At 30.6% G+C, this 25,274-nt stretch overlaps 1 protein-coding gene across 2 annotated transcripts; it reads left to right on the top strand.

Moving 5' to 3' along the window:
- The first annotated feature begins 1,237 nt into the window (after window positions 1-1,237).
- Window positions 1,238-25,118, top strand: LOC107439658 (uncharacterized). 2 transcript variants are annotated; one of them, XM_043052138.3, is made up of 14 exons: window positions 1,238-1,325; window positions 2,919-3,002; window positions 5,401-5,610; window positions 7,258-7,446; window positions 7,546-7,755; window positions 7,870-8,097; window positions 8,237-8,446; window positions 8,541-8,750; window positions 8,874-9,077; window positions 12,899-13,117; window positions 16,561-16,596; window positions 19,572-19,772; window positions 21,725-21,937; window positions 24,369-25,118. In XM_043052138.3, exons 1-14 carry the CDS (start codon window positions 1,298-1,300, stop codon window positions 25,082-25,084), a joined length of 2,958 nt encoding a protein of 985 aa, XP_042908072.2. In that variant the 5' UTR covers window positions 1,238-1,297; the 3' UTR covers window positions 25,085-25,118. The 2 variants fall into 2 exon arrangements, with proteins under 2 accessions (XP_042908072.2, XP_042908069.2); XM_043052135.3 differs by having other exon boundaries at window positions 12,896-13,117.
- Window positions 25,119-25,274: the final 156 nt, after the last annotated feature.

Here is a 25,274-nt window from a genome sequence, read left to right as displayed (position 1 = left end):
AATATTGCTTTATTCAATTTAATTTAGAAACTTTTCTTTGAATTACATAATAAATTAATTCAACTTTATTATCAAAATTATATCCTTTATTTGTCCCTGTCTATTGTAAAACGAGCTTAATATAACTTTACCTCATTAAAGTTGGTATCCGTTGGTTATTGTTCCAGTGCATTATAAAATAAACTTTACTGTTCTTTATTTCATTTAAGTCTGTATTAGTTTTTATTGTTCCAATCGATTATAAGATAAGCTTGATTGAATTTTACCTCATTAAAGTTTGTATTCGTTTTTATTGTTCCAGCTTATTATAAAATAAGCTTGATTGAACTTTACCTCATTAAAGTTTGTATTAGTTTTTATTGCCCAATTTATTATAAAATAAGCTTGATTGAACTTTACCTCATTAAAATTTGTATTCGTTTTTATTGTTCCAGCGTATTATAAAATAAGCTTGATTGAACTTTACCGCATTAAAGTTTGTATTCGTTTTTATTGTTACAGTATATTATAAAATAAGGTTGATTGAGCTTTACCTAATTAAAGATTGCAGGATTGTATCCATTGTAAACTGTTTTAGTGTATTTTGAAACAACTTTCGCTGATTTTTATCGTATTGTATCCATTTTTCCTACTCCAATATATATTTTAAAATAAATTTGATTGAACTTTGTCTCTTTAAGACTGCGTCCGCTTATTTTTTGTTACAATTTATTTTGAAGTAATCTTAATTGAATTTTACTTTACTAAAGATTGTATCTTTTGTTTACAGTTCCAATGAATTTCAAAATAAGCTTTATTTAGCTTTTCTTCATTGAAGATTGTGTCTGTTAATTATTGTTCCAAAAAAAAAAGAGTTCGGGGAATAAGTCTAAAAAAGTAATGAAAAAGTCATTTTGTAAACGTAAAACATCATTAATTTTTTACTCTTTTTAATTAAATATAAAAGGGAGGGGAAATAATTAAAACATTTATCATTTAAGCTATTTTGTTATAATGAAATCAAGTTGAAAAACAAAGTAAATTATGTTAAACACTCGTTAGTTTAATTAATATTTCCATGATCAAGCAAAATGCAAATGTGATTTTAAATTAGATAAGCTGTATGAAAATTATTATACATTTAGTCGAATAGAATTATCGGAAAAAATGCAGGTGATTGTAGAATAAAAAACTGAACAGGTGTTAATTTTTTCAATCCAGTAAGGATAAGCTCTCTCTTATCTTATCCCAAAGGTCGCCCTTTTAAAAACGAAATCAATCACTGCATCAGATCTTTTCAGTTTTGGAATTTGGGATAATGGGGACGGCAAATATCTTTTTGTTCGGTAAGTACATACTTTTTCAACGCGATGCAGAACTTTCGCTATACATATAATTGTATCTATGTAATACTATTTAAAAATTACAATGCATATTCGAGAAACGCAAACAATCACACTACAAAGGACTGATTATCCAATTTGTGTTTTCACCCTACAATCAAACAACTATTTATTATACACTCAGAAAAAAAATTGCCCGAAGCTATCAGAATATGGTAAAATGTGCCATGTTTTTAGCTCTATGGGAATACCAAAAAGCTCGGCACCAGAAAACTTTGGAAGAGATTTTGGTAAAATAAACAATAAAATATGAAATTTCGTTTTCTATGTCTTTATAGTACTTTTCCCCCTCCCAGGTTATTGTGTCATTTAGAATTGTGCTTACAGCCATACACCAATTCCATTTAAGCAGCCGGAGGGCTTAAATGAAGAAAGGCTAGTGTTATTCAATTTTGAGGTCCACCGTAAATAAATTAAGGAAGATTTCGTTTTCTATTCAATGAATTTATATTCTAATAAAATTAAGATATTTACAATAGTTACAACTTAAATTTGAATTCATCAGATAATCAGATTAAACCGTGACGTGGAGAAATAGTTCTTGTATAATTTCATACTAAAGTAGATTTGTTCGTTTTCTATTAAATTAGGAATTTATTATTCTAATAAAATTAACTTTGCAATATTTATAAAACAAATTTGAATGAATCAAAAAATCAGATTAAACTGTGATGTGGAGAAATAGTTCTTGTATAATTTCATACTAAAGTAGATTTGTTCGTTTTCTATTAAATTAGGAATTTATTATTCTAATAAAATTAGCATTGCAATATTTACAAATTAAATTTGAATGAATCAAAAAATCAGATTAAACCGCGACGTGGAGAAATAGTTTTTGTACAATTTCATAATAACGTCGCTTTTTTCGTTTCCTATTAAATTAAGAATTTATTATTCTAATAAAACTAAAATTCAATATTTACAAATAAAATTTGAATGAATCAAAAAATCAAATTAAACCGTGACGTGGAGAAATAGTTTTTGTATAATTTCATAATAAAGTCGCTTTTTTCGTTTTCTATTAAATTAAGAATTTATTATTCCAATAAAATTAACATAGCAATATTTACAAATTAAATTTGAATTCATCGGAAAATCAGATTAAACCGTGACGAGGAGAAATAGTTTTTGTACAATTTCATAATAAAGTCGCTTTTTTCGTTTTCCATTAAATTAAGAATTTATTATTCTAATAAAACTAACATTGCAATACAAATTAAATTTGAATTAATCAAAAAATCAGATTAAATCCTTACGTGGAGAAATAGTTTTTGTATAATTTCATTCTAAAGTAGCTTTTATCATTGGAAAAAGTTGATTTGTGTGTACACTTAGCACATTGAAACATGTGACTGGAAGCTTACTGTCTGCCTCGTCCTCACTGAAAATCCTTCTCAGGCTATCATTTCATGACTGTCAGTAGCTATTCTTGAGTTGGCTTAAAAGATTTTATAGACATTTTTAGGAAGAAAAATTATAACATCAAATTTAAGTCATATTTGAAAAAAAAATATTTACTTATTTATTTTTTTGTAGTTTTCATGACAACGTTCTCTATTTATTGTCATGCTGAAAATCATGAAGAGGCTGATTCCAAGGACTTGGAATTAACCCCACAGCGTAAGTACTTTCAAGCTTGTAATTACAATAGATTATTTTGGAGAACAATTTTTTTCTGATGCATGAGATTTTTTAACAGATCCTAGATACTTTCGTACGCTGAACGTAATAACAATGGATTGTGTATATGTTGAGAAACACTTTTAAAAGAGTTAGGGCACATTATCAGGGCACAAATCGCCTTGTGTTGTTTACACTCACGGCAACACATAGGAAATCATCCCCGGAAATGTCGTCATACGACGCTAGGGGTACTTTCCGATTACAAACTGTTTTTTCGTACTCTTCTTAACAGGTTATGATAAGGAAGTGCCCCTATCCACGTGCGACGACGTTTCAGGAGATAGTTTCCTATGTGTTTCCACCAGTGTAAACACATAGGAAACGTTTTGTCGTTCACTTCTGAGGTAATAATAAGGAAGCGCCCCTAGCCACGTACGATGACATTTCCTTGGATGATTTTATATGTGTTGCCACCAGTGTAAACACCAGTTTCAACTCAGTTATATTTCGCCAAAATATATAGACTAAAAATGTCAGTTCAAAGGAATTATTTGTGGCTTTAGAAGCAAAATTTAAATTTCGAAGTTTATTAATGTTATTGTCAATCACATTAGCTATCACAGAAAAAAAAAAGAAAATTTTAATTTTTTTAAAGATTAATGTATCAAAAAGTGTCAAACACTAAATAATTTCAGTATCAAAAGTTTACAAAATTAATATGCTTTTTCGACACAAGAGTATTACAAAAAGGTCAGCTATGACTATTGCTTGTTTTTTACTAAATTTGTGAATTTTAACAGTCGTTTGGTGATCCGAATTCAACTTGTTTAATAAAAATATCATTGTGAAGTGTTAAATATGAACTGTAAAGCGTTAGTAATAAAAACAATTATTATTAAATTTTACTGTTAAATATTAAAAATATTTTCACTCTTACTGTTGGTTACAACTGATTTCCGCACTTTAATGATACCACTATGGATAATATAATGTATGAATAATATAATGTTAATTAAAGCGTACAGAAACGTTAATGTCGTTTCAGCAAAGATCTTATTTTCTCAAGTGCCTAGTTGATGTATGCTATCTATGTAACTTGCAAATTACCTAGGTAATTGGAGAAATGAAATAATTTTCTGCTCTTTAACAGATTACTCTAGTTAATCTGTACCTTACCTACATAATCTGTAGAACAACTGATTTCCGCACTTTAGTGATACCACTATGGATAATATAATGTATGAATAATATAATGTTAATTAAAGCGTTCAGAAACGTTAGTGTCGTTTCAAAGATCTTATTTTCTCCTTGACGATTGCCTAGTGGATAATGTGAATACTATCTAAGCAACTTGCGAACTACCTAGGTAATTTGAAAAATAAAACAACTTTCTGCTCTTTAACAGAATACTCTAGTTAATCTGTAAGTTACCTAGATAATCTGTAGAATAACTGATTTCTGCACTTTAGAGATACCACAATGAATATAGATATGGATAATATAATGTTAATTAAAGCGTACATAAACTTTGTCGTTTCAGCAAAGATCTTATTTTCTCTTTGATTAATGCTTAGTTGATAATATGTATGCTATCTAAGTAACTTTCAAATTACCTTGTTAATAGGAAAAATGAAATAATTTTCTGCTCTTTAACAGATTACTCTAGTTAATCTGCACCTTACCTAAATAATATGTACCTTGCCTAGATAATCTGTAGAACAACTGATTTCTACACTTTAATGATACCGCTATAGATAATATAATGTATGGATAATATAATATTAATTAAAGCGTACAGAAACGTTAGTATCGTTTCAGCGAAGATCTTATTTTCTCTTTAACGATCGCCTAATTATTAATTCGTATACTATCTAAGTAACTAGCAAATTGCCTTGGTAATTTGAAGAATAAAGCAATTTTATGCTCTTTAACAGATTACTCTAGTTAATCTGTAAGTTACCTAGATAATCAGTAGAATAACTGATATCTGCACTTTAGAGGTACCACTATGAATATAGATATGGATAATGTAATGAATATAGATATGGATATGGATAACGTTTCGTTTCAGCAAAGATTTTGTATTCTCTTTAACGAGTGCCAAGTTGATAACGTGTATACTATCTAAATAACTTGCAAATTACCTAGGTAATTGAAGAAATGAAATAATTTTCTGCTCTTTAACAGATTACTCTAGTTAATCTGTACCTTACCTAGATAATCTGTAGAATAACTGATATCTGCACTTTAGTGATAACATATATTCTATTTTCTGCTTGCATTGTGGTTTCTTAAAATACTTCCACCATTCCCAAAGATTAAATATAGCACTTTAACAACAACGTTTAATTTTTTTTCTAATCTTGAGTTATAATCGAGATTGTTTTAAATTTAGGTACCTTCTGGAAGCCCACTAAAGTTAATTTCAGGTGCCCTGCTATCTACGGCCGTTATGCACACCCAACAGATTGTGAGTATTTTTATTTATGCAGATTTGGTTGGCCGACTTTGATGCACTGCAACAGAGGCTATTTGTACGACGAGCCTAGAGAGCAATGTCGACCCAGGAATCAGGTCAAGTGCCGTAAACATGATGACGATGGAGGTACAGTTCTTTGTTGTCCATGTTATCATTTTCTCAGCATCTAACAAACTAAAGAAAAATGCAAAAATTTTGCAAACTTCTAAGAATTTTAAATTTTTTTTTATTTAGCACTAAAAATTTATTTCTTTATTTAGCACTTAAAATTTAAAATTTTTAGATTCTAGCACTAAAAATTTTAATTTTAAGATAAATGTTACTAAATACAATGTTACTAAAAATTTTAATTTTAAGTGCTAGACGCAAACAAAATTCAACTATATTTCTTCAGTTGGAGTGTGTGCTATGGACCTCAAAACTTTTTTGCACAAAAACAGACAGTAATCTGTCACATTAATCACAAATATTTACTTTTAAAAAAAACAACTCGCTGTTTACAAACAATTCCAGTTGCCTACAGTGACCTAAGTTGCCTAAATGTGACATTTTGTAACATTGTAGCATTGATCTTTGCCCTAATAACCCGTTGTTAGCGACTAAGTTGGTAACCCTCTCTATTGACTAAATATACTTTAGCTGTGTTTCTAAATCCGATGAATATTAAACACAGCTTTTTTTCACACCACTTAACATTCATCCCTGTTCTACAGCATGGCCAATGTCCAAGTTGGCAACTCTATTTTGAAATAAATATAGCTACCTTTGCCCATTTCTAAAACTGATTAATGTTAAACACGGCCTTTTTTTTTCGCTACATAACATGAAACCCCATTGGCATCTGGGTTAGCGACTAAGTTGGTAAAACCCTCAACTACCTAAACATACCTCTTTTTCCCGCTTTTCAAAAACTGCTATATTTTAAAATTTAAGTGTTTTCCACAATCACGAAACAAATCTCCGTCCTTCATTGGGGTCAGCGTCTAAGTTGGTTCCTCTTTCTTTTAAATAAATACAGTCCTTTAGTTTGCATTTAAAACTGACAAATGCCTAACACATTCCGTGTTTTCACAGCGTAACGTTGATTTTCATCCTACATTGAAGTCAGCGTCTAAGTTGGTAACTAACTCCCTCTCTCTCTCTTTTAACTTATCAGACCTTTTTGTGTTTTTTGAATGGCACGAGAACCAACAAATTTTCAACAAGTAGCAAATATTCATTGCCATATTTTTTGTAATAAAAAGTCTCTTTAAAACGCCTAACATCAGACAAATATCTCACCTACCCTTTGTACCTACCTACAAGGGTTCAGAAAATAGTTATGGGATGTTTAAAAAATTATCGGTTCCAAAGAGAATTAATACAATTTTCCAAATGCAATACAATACCAAATTTTCTATGCTGATTTTAGCACACGAACCTAATTAAAGTAGAGCTTCAAATAAATGTATTATAACAGAAAATATAATTTTTCGAATTTTGGTCATTTAACCCTTAAAAACTGTCTAGCGACTGAGCTCTAAATTTCTAAAAAATGAAGAGAAATTACGCATTAACTAGTAATGCTTACGATTATAAGCGCATAAATGGATAAGAAGAAACAAAAATATACCATTACATTGAGCTTTGAGCTTTTTAATTAACCGTTAGCATGGAATATTCTGTGTAGATTAGAGTATTGTGCATATTTTTTGTCATTATGAAATTGAAGAAAATACATTCACACATTTAAAGAAAACTTTTGAATCATAACTTAGAATGCTCTAAATTTAGGTGAATGGAAGCTTTCGTTTCAATGCCCTACTTCCTACGGCCGGTATCCACATCCAACAGATTGTGCCTATTATTATGAATGTCAAGCTGGTTTGCCATATCTGATACAATGCAGTACAGGTTACTTGTACGACGAGAAACAGAAACAATGTCGGGACAAGAATTACGTTAAATGCATTCACGATAAAGGTATGCAATCCAGTCAACCTCTTATTTGACTTAATTGAGAAAAATACATTCTCATAATGCATCCACTGAATTTATAAACTATGAATATTCTAAATTTAGGTGAATGGATACCCAAAAAGGGCAAGTTTGTATGTCCTCAGGCTTTCGGACGTTACCAGCATCCTACAGACTGCGCATATTTTTATGACTGCTATTATGGTGTGCCATACTTGATGCACTGCAATAGAGGCTACTTGTACGATGTTAATTATAAACAATGCCGAGACAGGAATACCGTTAAGTGCCTCATCCCTGATAAAGACGATAGAGGTATGTCATTGTCATCAATTTTTAAGAACCTCTTTTGCCTGATATCAAATTCAGAAAAATTTATTCTTTCATGCAAAAAATCTTGAATTATAATTTTGAATACTCTGAATTTAGGAGAGTGGAGACCCAATAAAGTTCAGTTTGTTTGTCCTGATTATAACGGACGTTATCCACATCCTACAGACTGCGCATATTTCTTTGAATGTCAATCTGGTGTGCCATACTTAATGCACTGCAATGAAGGATACTTGTATGACGTGAACTATAAACAGTGCCGAGAGAAGAATACCGTTAAGTGCCTCATCCATGATAAAGATGATAAAGGGGATAAAGGTGATAAAGGTATGTCATCTCTGAAATTAATCCTACATTTATTAAATTTTAAAAAAAATATTTTTACCTTTATCAAGTTGATGAAAATATATTCATATATTTCGCCTTTTAATGGAAAACCATTTGAAATAAATTATCCTAAATTTAGGTGGATGGAAACCAAGCAGAGACCAATTTGTTTGTCCTCAGGCTTTCGGACGTTATGCTCATCCTACATATTGTGCATATTTTTATGAATGTTACTACGGAGTGCCATACTTGTTGCATTGTTATGCTGGCTACTTGTACGATGATAGATATAAACAGTGTCGAAGCAAGGATACCGTTAAGTGCCTCATTGATGATAAAGACGATAAAGGTATGAAATCTGTCATACATTTGAAGGCAAATATTTTGCCCTTCTTTAAAGTTGAAGAAAATACATTAATATATCTTGAATACTTTAAACTTAGGGGAATGGAGACCCAAAAAAGACCAGTTTGTCTGTCCTGATTACAACGGTCGTTATGCACATCCAACAGACTGCGCATACTTTTATGAATGTGAGTCTGGCTTGCCGTCTTTGATGCACTGCAATGTTGGCTACTTGTATGACGTGAATGCGAAGCAGTGCCGAGACAAGAATACTGTGAAGTGCCTCAATCCTGATGAAGATGACAAAGGTATGCCATCTCTGATACTGCCCTATTTTTAAACATTTTTCAAATTGTAGAAATGCCATCACATTTTTCTTCTAATGATTTAACAAGACTCTTGAAATATAATTTTGAATGTTCTAAATTTAGGTGAATTGATACCAGATAAAGGTAATTTTACCTGTCCTGCCTATTATGGGCGTTATCCACACCCGACAGAATGCGACTATTTTTACGAATGCAGATATGGCTTGCCATATTTGAGGCGCTGTAACATAGGCTTCTCGTACGACAAGAAGAGGGAATATTGTAGGGACAAGAGAGTTGTCAAGTGCAAAATTCCTCGTGATATTGGTAAGGATAGTTTGAGATGCTTAATCTTATTTTTAATATTCTTAATAATTAAGAAGGTTTAGAAATAAAAGAAAGAGAGAGAGAGAGTGAGAAAAAAATAACCGAATTATGCGAATAGAGAGGGTTACTAACTGTTGCGAATTTAAAACAACGAACAAAAGTGAATATTTTTTTTAAAAAATTAAAACATTCATAAAAAAAACTAATTGAGGTTGAAATGATAGAGAGATTTCGCTCTCTCACATAACCTCTCCCATGCTCAAGCACGAAAGACCAGTGCAGTTATCACAAAACCACCTCGGTTCTCTTAAGACTTTGAGCAGAACATACGTACGGGAACGTGCAGAATGCTATGTGAGAATGCGAAATATCTCTAATGTCTCAATTTGAGCCTTTCGGTAACAAACACTGGATCCATTAGTGAATTTGCTGATGGTGTTCCATAAAACACTAACAAGAACAGGGAGTGAATCGGAATGAAGTTCGATTGAAGAATAAGCAATTCCCTGTTATTCAAACAAAAAAAAATATTTCCTTCCCATTGTTTTTTTAGTTAACTAACAGGAAAAGTGTGATGTGGTCGGTGACACTGGATATTTCTCTGCAGGAGTTGAAAGAACATGAAACAAAAATGCCTAACTTTAACCTATTCAAAACTAAATTATTAAAAGCTACAATTATTATAGACTAGCCACCTAAGGCGGCCAGCTGTCCGCCACGCTGAAGATTTTCACAAATAAAGTTTTTTAAAACATAGCAGGAAATCTGAAGATTAGTGGACAATTAAAGTGTTCCTGTCCAGCAATTTTGTCTTCATATCCAGTTCTGCTGCAGATGTGTTATAGCTCTTGAGGATGTTTGAAATTATATAGCTACAACGCTTAAGAAAAAAAAACTAAAATGCTAAATACATGAAAAGAACACGAAAACGAATAAATTTTTTATGGTATCAATTTCTATTTCTATATAATTTTTTATGGTATCAAATTCTATTTCTATATCTGTTACGTCAAGCACTCAGGTATTATAATTTGATCTAGTTGTGCTTGTATAATTCTGATCTAGTTGCGCTTTCTACGTCATTTTGTTAACATCGTTTGGTTTGTTATTTAACATCGTTTGGTTTGTTATTTCTAAGTTAACTTTCAAAAAATTGGCTGGCATCAGCATTTTTATTCTTTAAGTTGTTTATTTTTTCTTTTGAAATTCGTTCCTTTTTAGCGAAATGTTTTTCAACCTAATCGAATTCTTTGCCGACTGTTCTCTGTATATATAAAGAAAATAAAGTAAATATTTTTAAAGTGTTGTGAAAAGAATTTTTAGTTGTACAAAGTACTACAATATCGCTATAAAAATTATCGTCTTCGCTTAAGAAAAAAAAATAGAGCGTGGAAAGAAGAAGAAAAACTTATTATAACAATTATGAACAGCGACAAATATATCAAAGCGAAGCGTTCTATTTACGTATCGAATATGTTGCCACATTTTTAATACAAAAGTTAAACTTTTCTTCACTTTAATAAATGTAAACTAATGCGAACTTTACAATTAAATTATTAATTCCTTCGTTTATTATTGGTTTAAGTTGTCGAAAATTAATATTTCAATTGTGAGGTTCGCATTAGCATACATTTATAAGAGTGGGGAAAAGTATATGCATTTTTTAATAGTTTTTTGAATATGGCTCTTTGAAGACGAAAAAGCAGACGAAAAGCATAGACTTACAAAATGACTGATAACTAAATAACTAATCAAAATTTTTGAAAAAGAAAAAAAATACTTCTTCATTATGTCAAAACATAATTATGGGCCGAGTTTCGTGCCCGGGCGAGGCTTCTGGGGCGATATATTGTGATTACAGACACACACACACACAGCCGCGTTTATTATTATGTATAGATTTAATTTTGTTTTTAATATAGACCCATACAACATTATTTATAATACTTTATTTCACTAACTGCTTGAAATCTTCATTAAAAATTTTTTATTACTGCTAATATATGTGGTAAGAATCTGACCATTTCTTTTAGCGCAGTGAAACCCCAGAGGGTCAAAAAATTAGTTGAAAAATAGACAGAAAACAACTCACACACAGAAAATAACTCTCCTCATAAATTGATAGATCTCTCACTCCCACTAATTCCGAAAATTATAAAGATTTCCGATCTAGATTCTCTAATTATTCTAACTAGAAATCAGAATTTATAAAGGACCCCAATGTAAGTACCAGGATGTAAATTTGCTGTCTTTACGCATATGAAAAAATAAAAACCATATATACAATCAAAATTAGAACTTTTTTGTACTGTGAATGTGTTACTAATATTGTTTATAATTTAACTAAGAAAAGTTTTTTTTTCAAAAAACGTAAAACGAGGAAACTCTAGAAGCAAACAGAGATGTTTTAATATTCGAACACATTTACCGATTGCTGACGACCGCAGTTTTCTAAATTATGATGATATTTCATAAACATAATTATGTAAAAATTAGAATACTGAATACAATTAAAGAATAATCATAAAACATTTTAAGTGTTCTAATTCATTCCTATCAATACTGTATGAAATGGAATACTGTGAAGAAGAAAAAATCTTAAAAAGTTGTTTTGCTTTACATTAAAAGATGAAGATAGAACCCATATTTCTTATGCAAATTTTTAATTTTGCTAGAATGTATTCTGTCTCAATCTATTTTACCGCTTCAATTGCATGTGCCATAGTACTTAAAGTTTAAAATAGTTCCGGACTTTTAAAAATTTAAATTTAAAAGTTTATTAACTTTACTTACAAAATTATTATAGTCAAGGTTTTGTAGAGTATCGTTCTTTAAAAGCTAGTTCATAAGTATTGTGTCAGTATAGCAAACTAGTAAATAAAGTCAGTAAATAGTAATAAGTAAATAAAGACATTTAACAAAAAATAAAGCCTTCTCCAAAAAATAAAGTTAACTGATAATGGAACTGAATATTAAATGTCGAGTAGCTTTTGGTAATTTGAAACCTGACAGTAACACTGAATTGTACTCAAATCTGGCTTAATACGGACAAATAAAAATCAACCTTGGTTAAAAACTTCTTTGGCTTCAAAATATGAAAACGGGGTCACAAAAGTCAACTTGCTTCAAACTCCAAAAAATAGGCACCCATTCTCAAGACTTGCGAAACTTGAATATCGAATTGCTAAATATATGTTGAACATTGACCTATTAAATGTCGAATTTATGATACTAACAACTACACTTAATTGAATTCAGGATCAGTTTCTGGTCAATTCAGGTAACTGAACAATAACCTATTAATTGTCAAATTACTTTGGCAAATTTACTACTCTGGATTGAGTTTATGCTCACTAATTCAAAGAAATGAATAGTAAACTTCTAATTGTCCTGTTACTAGAACAGAGATGACGAACTTATTTTTCGATTAGTAGGCCAGTATAATTACGTCTTATTATTTTCTCTTTTCTTTTTCTTAAAAAAAATGCTACCATCAGTGAATTTAATTGTTTAAAAATAATTTAACACTAGAAACTGAACATTGTTGTATACCTTAGAAAGTGGACAACCAAAACCGCTATATAACACGAATACACATTAGGTCGAAAGTTTTTGCTAGTTTAAAAGTAAATGAATTGAAACTTTAATGCTGCATATTTTACCCAAACAGATTAGGTGCCAGGTATGTACCCTATCCGAAAACTTTTTATAAACTCCTCTACTTATTTACATTTATATTTTCAATATTGAAGTGAAATATTAAAAGATAAAACAATTAATTATGTATGATTGTTAAATAATCTTGTTTGATCTTCCAGAAGACGACGACGACGACGATGGTGATGAAGAGATCGGTCCTTTCAAGTGTCCTTACATATGGGGTACTTTCGCTCATCCAAAGGAGTGCAACAAGTACTACGTCTGCATATATGATGTACCCACACTGTACACGTGCTCCGGAACTGATTTGTACGACGTTAAGCTTAGAAGATGCATAGACAAAAGTAAAGTCAACTGCGGAAAGAGAATCGGCAAAGATGGTAAGACATTTTACCTTCTTATAAGAGCTTCTAGATTCTTCATTTTATGATCAGGAGAAGTGTATATATATATATATATATATATATATATATATATATATATATATATATATATATATATATATATATATATATATATATATATATATATATATATATATATATATATATATATATATATATATATATATATATATATATATATGGGTCATTCTCACAAAAACAGTCATTTTCATGTCCCCAGTATATTTTATGTTTGTTTTACAACTTACGAAAAAAAATTTTTCAGGGAAAGTGTCCCTCAGAATGCAAGCTAACAAAAGAATAAAAATAAAATTATCAATTTTTATTTTTTATTAATTTTAGGTAATAAAAATATACCAATATGTCATTCCCTCACTTGTCCCCACTGCTGATTTAAAAAAAGAAAAAAATTGTTTCTGAAATAATTTTTTTTTTTTACAAATTTGTGTTTTTTATTTGAGAATATTGAAATATAGAATTCAGAAAATAAATTTTAAATTTAATTTCTGATAAAAATATTAACACAGCACTATTTTAAACTTTGTCCCCAGTGTTTCGCGTCATTCCCTCACAACAATGTTCTTATCACCTGCAATCTTCTTAGAATAAAAATATTTTAATAAAAACTTCAGAAGTTAACAACTGGCATCATAGAACAAAATTGCAGTATGTTTCCATCTTCAACTTAAAGAAGCTTTGCTGTGGAATAAATTTGAATGAATCAAACCAGGTAAAATTTTTTACATTTGTCATTCCCTCATGTCGTTTTTTAGAGTAAAATAAAATACAACTTCATCGAGAAAGTGGATAATTATATGTTGCTTTCTTGTATGAATATAATTGTATGTGATTGACTTCAGAAATTAATAAAGCCTAACTGTTATTTTTAAATTTTATTGAATTCGTCATTCCCTCACTAGTGTATAAAGTGAGGGAATGACGCTGAAGTGAGGGAATGATTCAAGATGAGTATATTATTACATTTTTTTTGTTCAATCGTGCCAGCCAATTTTATTTCCCAAACCTGTAAAAACTATTAAATATATAAGACTAAATTATAATAAATATTAGATATACTTAGTATGTTATCATTTTCAAACTTTAGGTAGATGTAACTTAGATAAAAACATGTATTTAAATAAAATATCATTCCCTCACTATTAGTGTCAGTCCCTCACTTTTTAAATAGTGAAAATAATTAATTTACTTATTAATTAATTTGAAAAATAAATTAATAAATTGATTTATTAAACTAATTAATTTATTTATTAAATTAATTAATTAATTATTAATTATTATAAATTAATAATTATAAATTAATTATTTAAAAAATTAATTAATTTAAATATTAAGCATAATTTATAGGATATATACTTTCTTTATAATGCCATTACATATTTCTATTAATATAGAAAGTTTCAGAGCTTTTTATTCACTTTACTTTTTTGGGATTTTATGAACTGAAAAATGACAGTTTTCGTGAGAATGACCCATATATATATATATATATATATATATATATATATATATATATATATATATATATATATATATATATATATATATATATATATATATATATATATATATATATATTATATATATATATATATATATATATATATATATATATATATATATATATATATATATATATATATATATATATATATATATATATATTTATATATATATATATACTGAAGAGCCAAAAAAACTGGTATACCTACCTAATATCGTGTAGGGCCCCCGCGAGCACGCGGAAGTGCCGCTATACGACGTGGCATGGATTCGATCAATGTGTGAAGTAGTGCTGGAGATAATTGACACCATGAATCCTGCAGGACTGTCCATCAAACTAGTGGGAGTAAGAAGGGGTGGGGATATCTTCTGAACATCACTTTGCAAAGCATCTTAAATATGTTCAATAATGTTCATGTCTGGGGATTTTGGTGACTAGCGGAAGTGTCTAAATTCGGAAGAGTGCTCTTGGATTCACTCCCAGACATGAACATTATTGAACATATTTGGGATATTGTTAAAATTACCGAGAAAACATGGAAAATAATAAAGATTAATGAAAAGAAAAGAAGAAAAATTATTAAAATAAAATATTTTTAAAAAAATATTTTTTTTTTTAAATTAAAAAGCCGGAAAACAGAATAATGAAAAAATATAATATCTTCATTAGCTCATACGATTATAACCGCAAAAAGGAGTGCTTGTTATTGTATCAATATATCGGAAGCAAAATGTATCAATAAAATAGTGTGAGGAGCATTCAAAAAATTGAAATGAAAATAGAACACATTAAGAGAAAGAAAAAAACATATCAAGCCAAAAAACAGAAAATAAAATTTAAAGAAAATAAAGAACAAAACACAAAATGAAGTCTGTAAAGCGAGTAGCAAATTCAAATGAACTTACGCGTACCGGAATCTTTCAAGAATGATTTAAAATATTTTCGTAATAAGATTGCCAGATAACAAAATATGAAAACAGAAGCGCAAATAGAGATAAGAAGCTAAAATAGAGAGATCTTTTATTGTGCATTCTTACCGCAGAAACGAAGCTTGTTTGATATGTTAGTTACCTTGGATTTGCCCGAAAATGGATGTGCTGAAGGTAATAATATTATATTGGATAATTTAAAGTTTAAAATCAATAAGGTTGATATTTAATTATATAATTTTTATGATCACGCTACCAATATTTATTTCCCATAGTAAACTCCAGATTCAAGTGATGGGGCAAACTTATTCTCGTAAGTGATTTTTTTAAGGAACTTCCGTTGTATGCAAGAGAAAACTACGAAAGCCTCCGTCTGTTTGCACGACATAGCAAGAAGATTCTATCCAATAATCTGTCTATTACTGGGTTTTTTTTTACATCAGTGCTATAGTCAGCCGGGAGTAGTACATAAATGAATTAGCATAGTCGAGATTCAAAACTAAGTCTTGCTTCGTTGCAAGCGTAAAAAGTCAAAAACAAAAAAAAAAGTTAGGCCTCTGTAGGATTTCAGAAAGAAAAAAAAAATATTTTAATTTTCTGTATTTATTTAATTTCTCCAAAAAGCTCCTTAATATTTCAAAATTATGCATTCAAAAGTTTCGAAGTGGGAGAAATATTAAATTTTTCATTTTTGTGCAGTGTTTCAACTTGTATTTCCAAAGAAACGTTCAACATATACTACTCTAAACTAGATTATTAAGCTATATTATTTAAAATTTAAATTGCATATTTAAGATTATATTGTTTCCAAAAGTATGTTTGATTCATTTTATTGCACAGTTTTTTCCTATTTAATTTAACTTAATAAACAATTTTCATAAACACAATTTTTTGTTCTTTTCATAATAATTCGGGACATTTTTCTTCCCTTCAAAACACGAATTTTTTTCTCTTTCTTTTCTTTTCAGAAATCACTACGACAACTCCAGTAACGGAACCAGAAGGTAATTATAAAATGTTACTTACATTTAAATCTATAATATTTTTGACTAGATTTTGAGAAAAAAAAATCCCTCACAATTGTTTTTCCTTATTTCTATAACGTCCGGTGGCTGGGTGGCGCAGTTGGTTTGTCGTCGGCCTTCTGAGCCCAAGTCTGCGGGTTCGATCCCCGGCCCAGACACCGGATTTTCAGGATGCAGAAAATCCTCAGCGGCCATGTCGTATGATTATGCGGCCCCTCCCCGGAGTGACTTATTGGTTCTTGGCATTTCCGGCAAAATTAAATTCCTAGTGCACTTTAGCATCCAAATAGAGTCTCAGTGCTGCCATCTAGTGTGGCAGAAACTAGACGTCCAAATTAACATGATCAATGGTATCTCACCCATTGTGGTGGTCCTGAAAGAGTGGATACCATCTCTGGAGAACGCACTAGGTCTGCTCATCGGCAAGACCGATATTGCAGCTCATTGGAAATAATATCTCAAAACGTTGATCAAAAAGTCCCCAAACCAGCTCACAAATGATGCAATTATATTCAAATTGATACGTGTGTTGGATATTGCAGACTTTCAAACGGTGTTCATCATTTGTCAGGATATTTTCATTATGATTCACTGATATATCAAAATTTTAGTTAAAATTTTTGAGCAGACAAAAGTTTCTGATTAAAAACTTTATTTACACACAAATCCACCGTTCAAAATCAGAAATGGCGCAAAAAGTATTACTAAAGAATTGGTTTTGTCTGGAGCAATTATCTGTAATTAGTTTTCAGAGTGCTTGGTGATTGCGTCAAAAAACTTAGCCCTTTGAGGTCGCATTAAATTTATACATGGGTGTTATGCTGGTCGGAATAAATTTTCGTTGAACGAACAGTAATAGGGTAAACTAACCAGTGAAGGAACACTTAAGCTTCGCTTGCCTTTTAAAAAATCATATTCGTTTCGAAATTCGTGATTTCAGTTAAATGACAGTGTCAACATATTTGTTACAAATTGCAAATTATGTAAAAAAATTGTAGAGAACTTACATAATATTGTTTTAAAGTTTTGGAGGTTCAAATGACAAGTAGTAAGAAGAACAAGTGAAGGAACAGCTCTTACAAGTGAATGAACACCCAGTAAAGAAACACTTAATTTTGGTTATTTTTTAATGCTCTTTATGAATTTATAAGTCATACAAATATTTAAAAACAAGCCTATTCTTGAAATTATAACATATAAATACTTGGAAAATGTTAACTTTTTTTTGTAATCATGGATTGAAAATTAAAGTGTCAACATATTAACACATACTGTTCATTCACTGCGAAATCTGCGCCCAGTATAAGAACATGCCTGTTCCCTCACTGGTTAGAAGTTGTTTGTCGTAATTTTAACATACTTTTGATGCGGAACATCACTAAAGGTACAAGAAAATTGAAGTTTATCTTTCATTTTCATTAACTTAGAAAAAAATCAGTAAAGGAGCACTTGTTCCTTCACTGGTTTTTCATCGTTTGGTCATCCAGTGAATAAACACCCCCTTATCTCAGTACTTTATTATGCTATGATGCTTAAAAAAATAAAACGTAACTTCAATAACTATATTTTGAATTCTCTTTTTCACAGTGAGAAAAATAAAACTATTACATGCAATTAATTCCACTTCAAACACATAAATACAAACACTCACCTTATAATTTTTTCAAAGAAACAAGGTGATAATAACAAATTCAAAAATTTTTCCAGAGAAGTCTATTTGACCAGGTAATCCAAAACATTGCTAGATGACTTCCTATTGTTTGGCAGTAAGCTATCGTTACCAATCAATCTAAAGAAAAACTTTCAAATTCTTATTTTTTAACAATATATATGAAATGCTCCTGCACTGGTTGGTTTACCCTATAGAATATACAAAATTATGGAGGAATAATAAAATTTATTAATTTTTTTTAAAACTTTAGATACATGTAACGCAATAATATGTTTTAAATTGTATGTAAAAATTATATTTTATTTTTCTCTATCGAATGGTATCTTTCAAAGCTGTCTCCAATATGAAGCCCTGGTTTTCGAGAACATGTGCATTAGTCTGGCATCTTTCGCCTTTAATTTTTCTGTTTGAACAAACAGAACAATCTTGACTCTTTACATCTTCACCAGTGCCGCAATATATGCAGTTTGTCATTAAGCTGTGGCTTAACATCTTTGCTGTGGTGGCTGAGAGTAGACATACGACTGTGACGGTAAAAAAGCGTTGGTGGCTGAAAGTAGACATACTACCGCAGAGGGTTAAAAAAGATCCTAAAATATGTATCGGACAACCGTAAAATGTAGCTGCAGGAGAGATCTAACACACTAAAAGTATCAAAAGACAGTCTTTATAATATTTTGAATGGATATAAATTTTTTTTTCTCGATATGGATGCCACGTTTGCTGACAGTGGAACAAAAACAACAGCGTGTAGCTTGCCTATTCATCCATTTTTCCATATAGGCGATCTTCCATATAGGCGTTATTAATCTGTGATTGACGGTCTTGTATGAATCCTGAATGCTCTGAGTGCGTACTAGGCATGATTCTTTATCGCCTTCAAGAGATCATTGCCAAACAAGACCACTTTTTTTAATACTCATTCAAAAATGCATCAGAAGATTTCCGATTTCTGTTTGGATGCTGGTTTCTATTGGATCGTAAAACTAGTTAATTAAACTGATTCTTCTTTTACCTGACATGGTAACCTCGAAAACCTGACATTCGCTTATCTGACATGACATTTAAAAATATTTTTATCAGCAAATAAGATTTCTCAGTTCAACCTAACACTTAATTGCTAGTTCTTACTCCCCATATCATTATCTCACCCATCAAAGATTCAGCTTCTTAGAGGGGTGGTGGCTGAAATCCAGGTGCATCTAAACGTGGATGAATCTCCCAAGATACCCTTTGTTATAGATAGATTGACATGTATTAACGCTTTGTTTCTATGTAACAGATGAAGGCAAATTCCACTGTCCATTCCCCCATGGGCGCTATCCTGATCCTGAAGACTGTTCACAATTCTATTCATGTAGTTTCTCCAAAGCGACACTTGAGAAGTGTGATAATGGCACTCTCTACGATGAAAGGAAAGAGCAGTGTATCGAAGCTAAATACGTAAAATGTGGTGACAGACCTGGTGGTATTGATGAAGGTGGTGAGTAAATTTTATTGACGTCTAATTCTCTAAAATTCCTTTTTTTTTTTCCTTAAAACTTTTTCAAATGGTTGTGCTTTTAAAAGCATACTGTACGTTCAAACTGCTTCGGAAAATCTATTATAACATCCCTTACAAAAATGTAAGGTGTTTTTGAGGTTTATTTCAGGTTTTTTTAAGGGAACACAGAACGCTCAAAATAAAAAAAGTGCAATTCTCTAATTGCAATTGACGTCTAATTCTCTACAATTGCTTTTTTTTTCATTAAATTTTTTCAATTGGTTATGTTTTTAAAAACATACTGTATGTTCAAACTGCTTCGGAAACTCTATTTATGACATTCCTTACGAAAATGTAAGGTGTTTATGAAGTTTATTTCAGGTGTTTTAGGGACACAACAGATTGCAGTTTCAACACAACAGATTGCATAAGTGCAATTCTCTTATTGCAATTGACGTCAAAAGTGCAATTGGCGTCTAATTCTCTACAATTGCTTTTTTTCATTAAACGTTTTTAAAATATTGTGTTTTTAAAAACATACTGTATGTTCAAAACTGCTTCGAAAAATCAATTTATGACATTTCTTACCAAAATGTAAAGTGTTTTTGAGGTTTATTTCAGGTTGTTTTAAGAGGACACAGGACGCTCAAAACAAAAAAAAATGCAATTCTTATTAGATCATTTTCAAATTTTATTGGTAACTTTAATAGAAGTCTGTGTACAATGTTTTAAAAAAAATAAATATCAGTTTTAAAGTTACAGTTAAAAGTGTGATTTTTAATTGTTGATAAGTAAAAAGTTCCTTGCGAACGAATTACATTTTCGCCTAAATATGCTATTTATAGGTCTTAAAATAAATTTAAGTTTTTATGGTAACCGTATAAAAATATAACGTACCTAGGTGTTAAATCTTTATTTTGTCCCCAAGAATTTCTCCTAAAAATAAACTTCAATTATGTTTGTTCAATCATTGAAAAATAAAATTAAGATATTTAGTTAATCAAATGCATTTGAAAATTAAACAAGACATGCTGAAGAGTTTCTGAAATTTTTCTTTATAAAAATAGAACAAAATCTGATGCGTAAGAAACTTTCTGCAGTTGTGAGAACATTGAAAAATTTAATTACGAAAAAAGGCAACTGTCTTAACGAGAACTACATATTCATGTATAGATTTTAACAAATTCGTGTTTTTATAACTCGATAAGAAAAACTCAGATTGAAGAAAAACTCAGATTTTTAAAGTATTTTTCTTCTTCTGAAGATCTAGTGTCACCTCAAGGTTGATTTGAGGTTTATTTAAAGTTGACTTCAAAAAAGAACATAAAATAATCGACCTCCCAAGGTGTATGAAATTGTTTTATTCACATTTAAAATTGATTTGAGACGTATAAAAATCTACCTCAGAGCAACCAGCTTAAAGAAGTTATTTTTGAGGTTATTTTTAACACTTCAAGCAAACAAGTATATTAGAGGTGTGAATAATTTCACCCAATTTCGACTAAAAGTATTACCGAGTTATATGAGGGTCAAAATCGTGATGGCATGTCTTCAGATCATCCTCAGGGATGTTTCCCAAACCGTCGCCAATAGCCCACTGTTCAGCTCTAGTGTGACGTAAATAAAGTACCTACCGACCTACAAAAAAGTTATTGATAAATTTTTGTTTATGAATGAAAAAAATATGTTTCAAACTACTTATTTTTGACTTTGGAACAAATAAAATTCCAATAATCCAACAGATTTTTTTAGTAATTTTTAGACTGTTTTTGTAATCAAAAAATATCAAATTTTTTTTTTGTTTGTAATTACAGCGTTGAAAAAAATGCATATAGAAGGGACGCTGGCGTCCCATCTGCGTCAAAGGGTTAAATATTAATAAATTTTACATTTTATAAAATTAAAAATACATTGCTAAACAATTCTCATTGAGAGTTTGTTTTTTGTTTCAGGTGACGACGAAACTAAAGAAAAGAAGGAAGAATTCCGATGCCCGTATGTATGGGGAACATTCCCCCATCCAGACGATTGCTCCAAGTACATCATTTGCATTTTTGACGTTCCCACCGTCTTCAGCTGCAAGAAAACAGAACTCTTCCATGCAAAGTACAGAAGATGTTTCCCATCTGAGATGGTCACTTGCGACTACAGAATCAACCCTGATGGTAGTTTAACCTTTGTCGCTAAATTGTAATGTTTATCAAATCAATAACCGACATGATACAGATTTTTGTTTCAAATTGTCGACCCTTGGTTATCCAACTATAAACGATCTTAACTTTCTTCAGCTCTTTTAGTGCGAAGAATACTATAAACAAGGAAGGAAGAAAAAAAACAAGTCTTTATAGACTGATAAATATTAAGTTTTTGATTAAACAAAGAGAAATTCTTCAGATAACAGGATTCAAATGGAAAACAAAAAAACCTCTCCTGAGCCTGTGGTACATGCAATAAATGAAAACATGTAGTTTTGGGGGGGGGATCCTGAATAGGGGGGGGGAGGCTGATCGTACTCAATTAGTTTTTCAACCGCTTCCATGTTTCTCATAGACAAGTATAGTGTGACTTTGAGGAGAACTCCTCCAGACTAAGAGTCTCGGGCTGTCTGCTGCTATGGTAACAAGCGAGAGCACATTTCTAATGCGGGATAAATGGAGGAAAGAGGGTACGGATTGGTTTACTAACGAGTACCTACTCTAAGATTACGACAAAACGGCGCGACGCGACGCGAGACGGGTGTCTGGAAGAATTCTCCTTAAAGCTGCACTATATTTTGTTGCTGATTACACTAGGGAATAAGTTTTTCTTCTGTTTCATGAGACTTTTCAACGGATGTTCGATATTTTCACGTCACTGATTTCAAATCTGCAATCGATTTCTCCCTAAAAGATACAGCTTTTTTTCTTTACTTTAAAAAAAAAGAGCTACATTTTTTAGACTATTTCTTGTCTAAATGTACAACTTCGTTTTATATAACAGGGGGTCGTATCAGTGTTACAACAAATTTCTAGGGGAGTTAGGGAGCAACATCAGGATTAAAATTGCATTGAAACTCATGCATGCAAATGTCGTCATGCGCCACTAGGAGCTCTTTAATTTGAATTCGAAATTAGTTATGGAAGTAAAATAGAATTTAATATGAACATTTTAACCCGCTCTATAGCATGCTCTTAGTGGTTCAGGGGGTTGACCTATAATATGCTAACAAATTAGTGCAGACGATATTTTAAGTTACAAAATTAGACACAAAAACATGCGTTGAATAAATATATATTTTTTTGACGAACTTGGATTTCTGATCTTCAAAATATAGGGGGTAGTTCTAATAGTTTAGTCAAGAGCACAATCCAAAGTTTGGATTCGTAATGTAAATTTTGGTTTTTGCGTATTTCGCTACATTTCGAGAATGTATTATAGGAATTGAAAAATTCTTACACGCAATTTTAAAATTCGTTTATTCACAGATAATTCCATACAAAAAATAAGCTTTAATAATTTTTTAATGTTTTATTTTTATTAAGTAATAGTCGAAACAATTTTAAATTGCTAGGTATACAATTATTTTAAATTAATGAATGTAATTTTAAGTTGCAAAATACAAAATTAGAGCAAAATTCGAATAGTAAGTGAGAAATTGAATTTGAAATGTACGACTTTTATAAAATTCGATTTCTTTGGAACTATTCGTTCGGTTTTGCTGAGGTTTTGTATTTTGCAACTTCAAATTATATTTCTTTAAAATGGTGAAAAGAAATTTTATACCTTCAAATTTGTTCGACTATTATTAAATAAAATAATAAATAGTCATTAAAAATTATATTTTGCATGGAATTATCTTTGAATCAATTTTATAATTGAGTGCAAAAATCGGATTAATAGATCAAAATTTATTCAGAATGATTCGTATTTTTCCCATTGACAAATACTTAAGGTATTAACCGAAGATTTTATAATGCTTAGCACATAAGTCTACTTGCACTACTGAACATGAAAATTGTGTTTGTGGAATTACTTTTTACAATTTTCAACAGGTAAAGGGAGCAAAATTATCTTTTCAGAAACATTTGATGCTCTCTTTCTAATCTTAGACTAAAGAGAAATTAAACAAAAAAAAACTTGCTTATTTTATTAGTTTATGGTGACACTGGAAAATGCACATCAATCGTTGAGAAACATCATCGCTCTTTATCTTTAAATAAACTGGTTCTTAATTTTCTAACCCATCTCTCTTTTAATCTGATAGATGTTTTTTCCCATTCATCAACTTTTAAAAATTTTGTATATTTTTTTTCTTCCCTTAAATACTACTATGCGACCATTCATTCATATACATAGTATTTTACTCCATTTTTTTAAAAAGTGGTGCGGCTGTTTAACACTAGTTATCAAATAATATATAAGTAGTAGTAGCATTGGTAAAAAATTTTAATGTAGAAAAGTATGAACATATTTAAGAACTGCTTAGAAAGCATAGCTATATCAAAATACAAAAGCGATGTATTAAAAATTAGGCTTTTCAAAATTCTTGAATATTGTGTTTTATAAGAAAGCATAATGTTCTAAAATATTATAAATTCAAACCTTATTCCTTTTTAGACCTAATCCTTCCACCAAAGCTGTCAACTCAAGAAATGACGAGCCCTACAACTCCACCAACCACCACTCCGACTACAACTACAACGCCAACAACAACTACTACACCCACTACAACTACCACTCCGACTACAACAACTACTCCGACTACAACAACCACTCCGACTACGACAACTACTCCAATTACTACTACAACTACTCCAATTACTACAACAACTACTCCAATTACTACAACAACTACTCCTACTACAACAACCACTCCTACTACAACAACCACTCCTACTACAACAACCACTCCTACTACAACAACCACTCCTACTACAACAACCACTCCTACTACAACAACCACTCCTACTACAACAACCACTCCTACTACAACAACCACTCCTACAACAACAACTACTCCTACTACGACTACCACTCCAATTCCGACCACTACTCCTTTCATTAGCACTAAAAAACCGAATACTCCACCACCCACTGACTGTGACGAAGACGATGTTGACTGTATACATGACAAAACAAAAGATGTGAAAGGTTGGTTTGACTGTCCTGAACGTTACGGTCACTTCCCTCATGGTGCGAGTCATCAGCTCTTCATTCACTGTGATAACTGGACACCGTTCATCAAGAGGTGTAATGAAAACACTGCATTCTCCCCAAAATATCTTGTCTGTATGTGGATTGGAAAACCTCTTCCTACCCGTCCACCAAAATAGATGGTGAATAAAATATTTATAATTTGAAATAAAATTTATCTCGTTTCTTTTAATCACACCATTTAAACTTCCAAAACAAAGGTTACTATTTCAAAGTCTAAGTACTCTATCACTTAGAATAAGTAAAATACTCCCGCTATAGACCATTGTGGGCTAACTACAGTGGTTAAGGCTCCCCAATTTCGTGACC

The sequence above is a fragment of the Parasteatoda tepidariorum genome, chromosome 10 (genome assembly GCF_982258835.1).
Source record: "Parasteatoda tepidariorum strain Cologne lab strain chromosome 10, Ptep-v5.0, whole genome shotgun sequence".
Classification (NCBI taxonomy): domain Eukaryota; kingdom Metazoa; phylum Arthropoda; class Arachnida; order Araneae; family Theridiidae; genus Parasteatoda; species Parasteatoda tepidariorum.
Note: the sequence above shows the minus strand (reverse complement) of the source record. Positions and strands in the feature narration are given on the sequence as shown.

Excerpts from the sequence above, each read along its gene's own strand:
- LOC107439658 (XM_043052135.3), top strand. The coding sequence starts at position 1,298 with ATGGGGACGGCAAATATCTTTTTGTTCG. Across the intron at positions 5,611-7,257 it reads TAAACATGATGACGATGGAG|GTGAATGGAAGCTTTCGTTT; the intron begins GTACAGTTCTTT and ends CTCTAAATTTAG. Across the intron at positions 8,447-8,540 it reads TGATGATAAAGACGATAAAG|GGGAATGGAGACCCAAAAAA; the intron begins GTATGAAATCTG and ends CTTTAAACTTAG.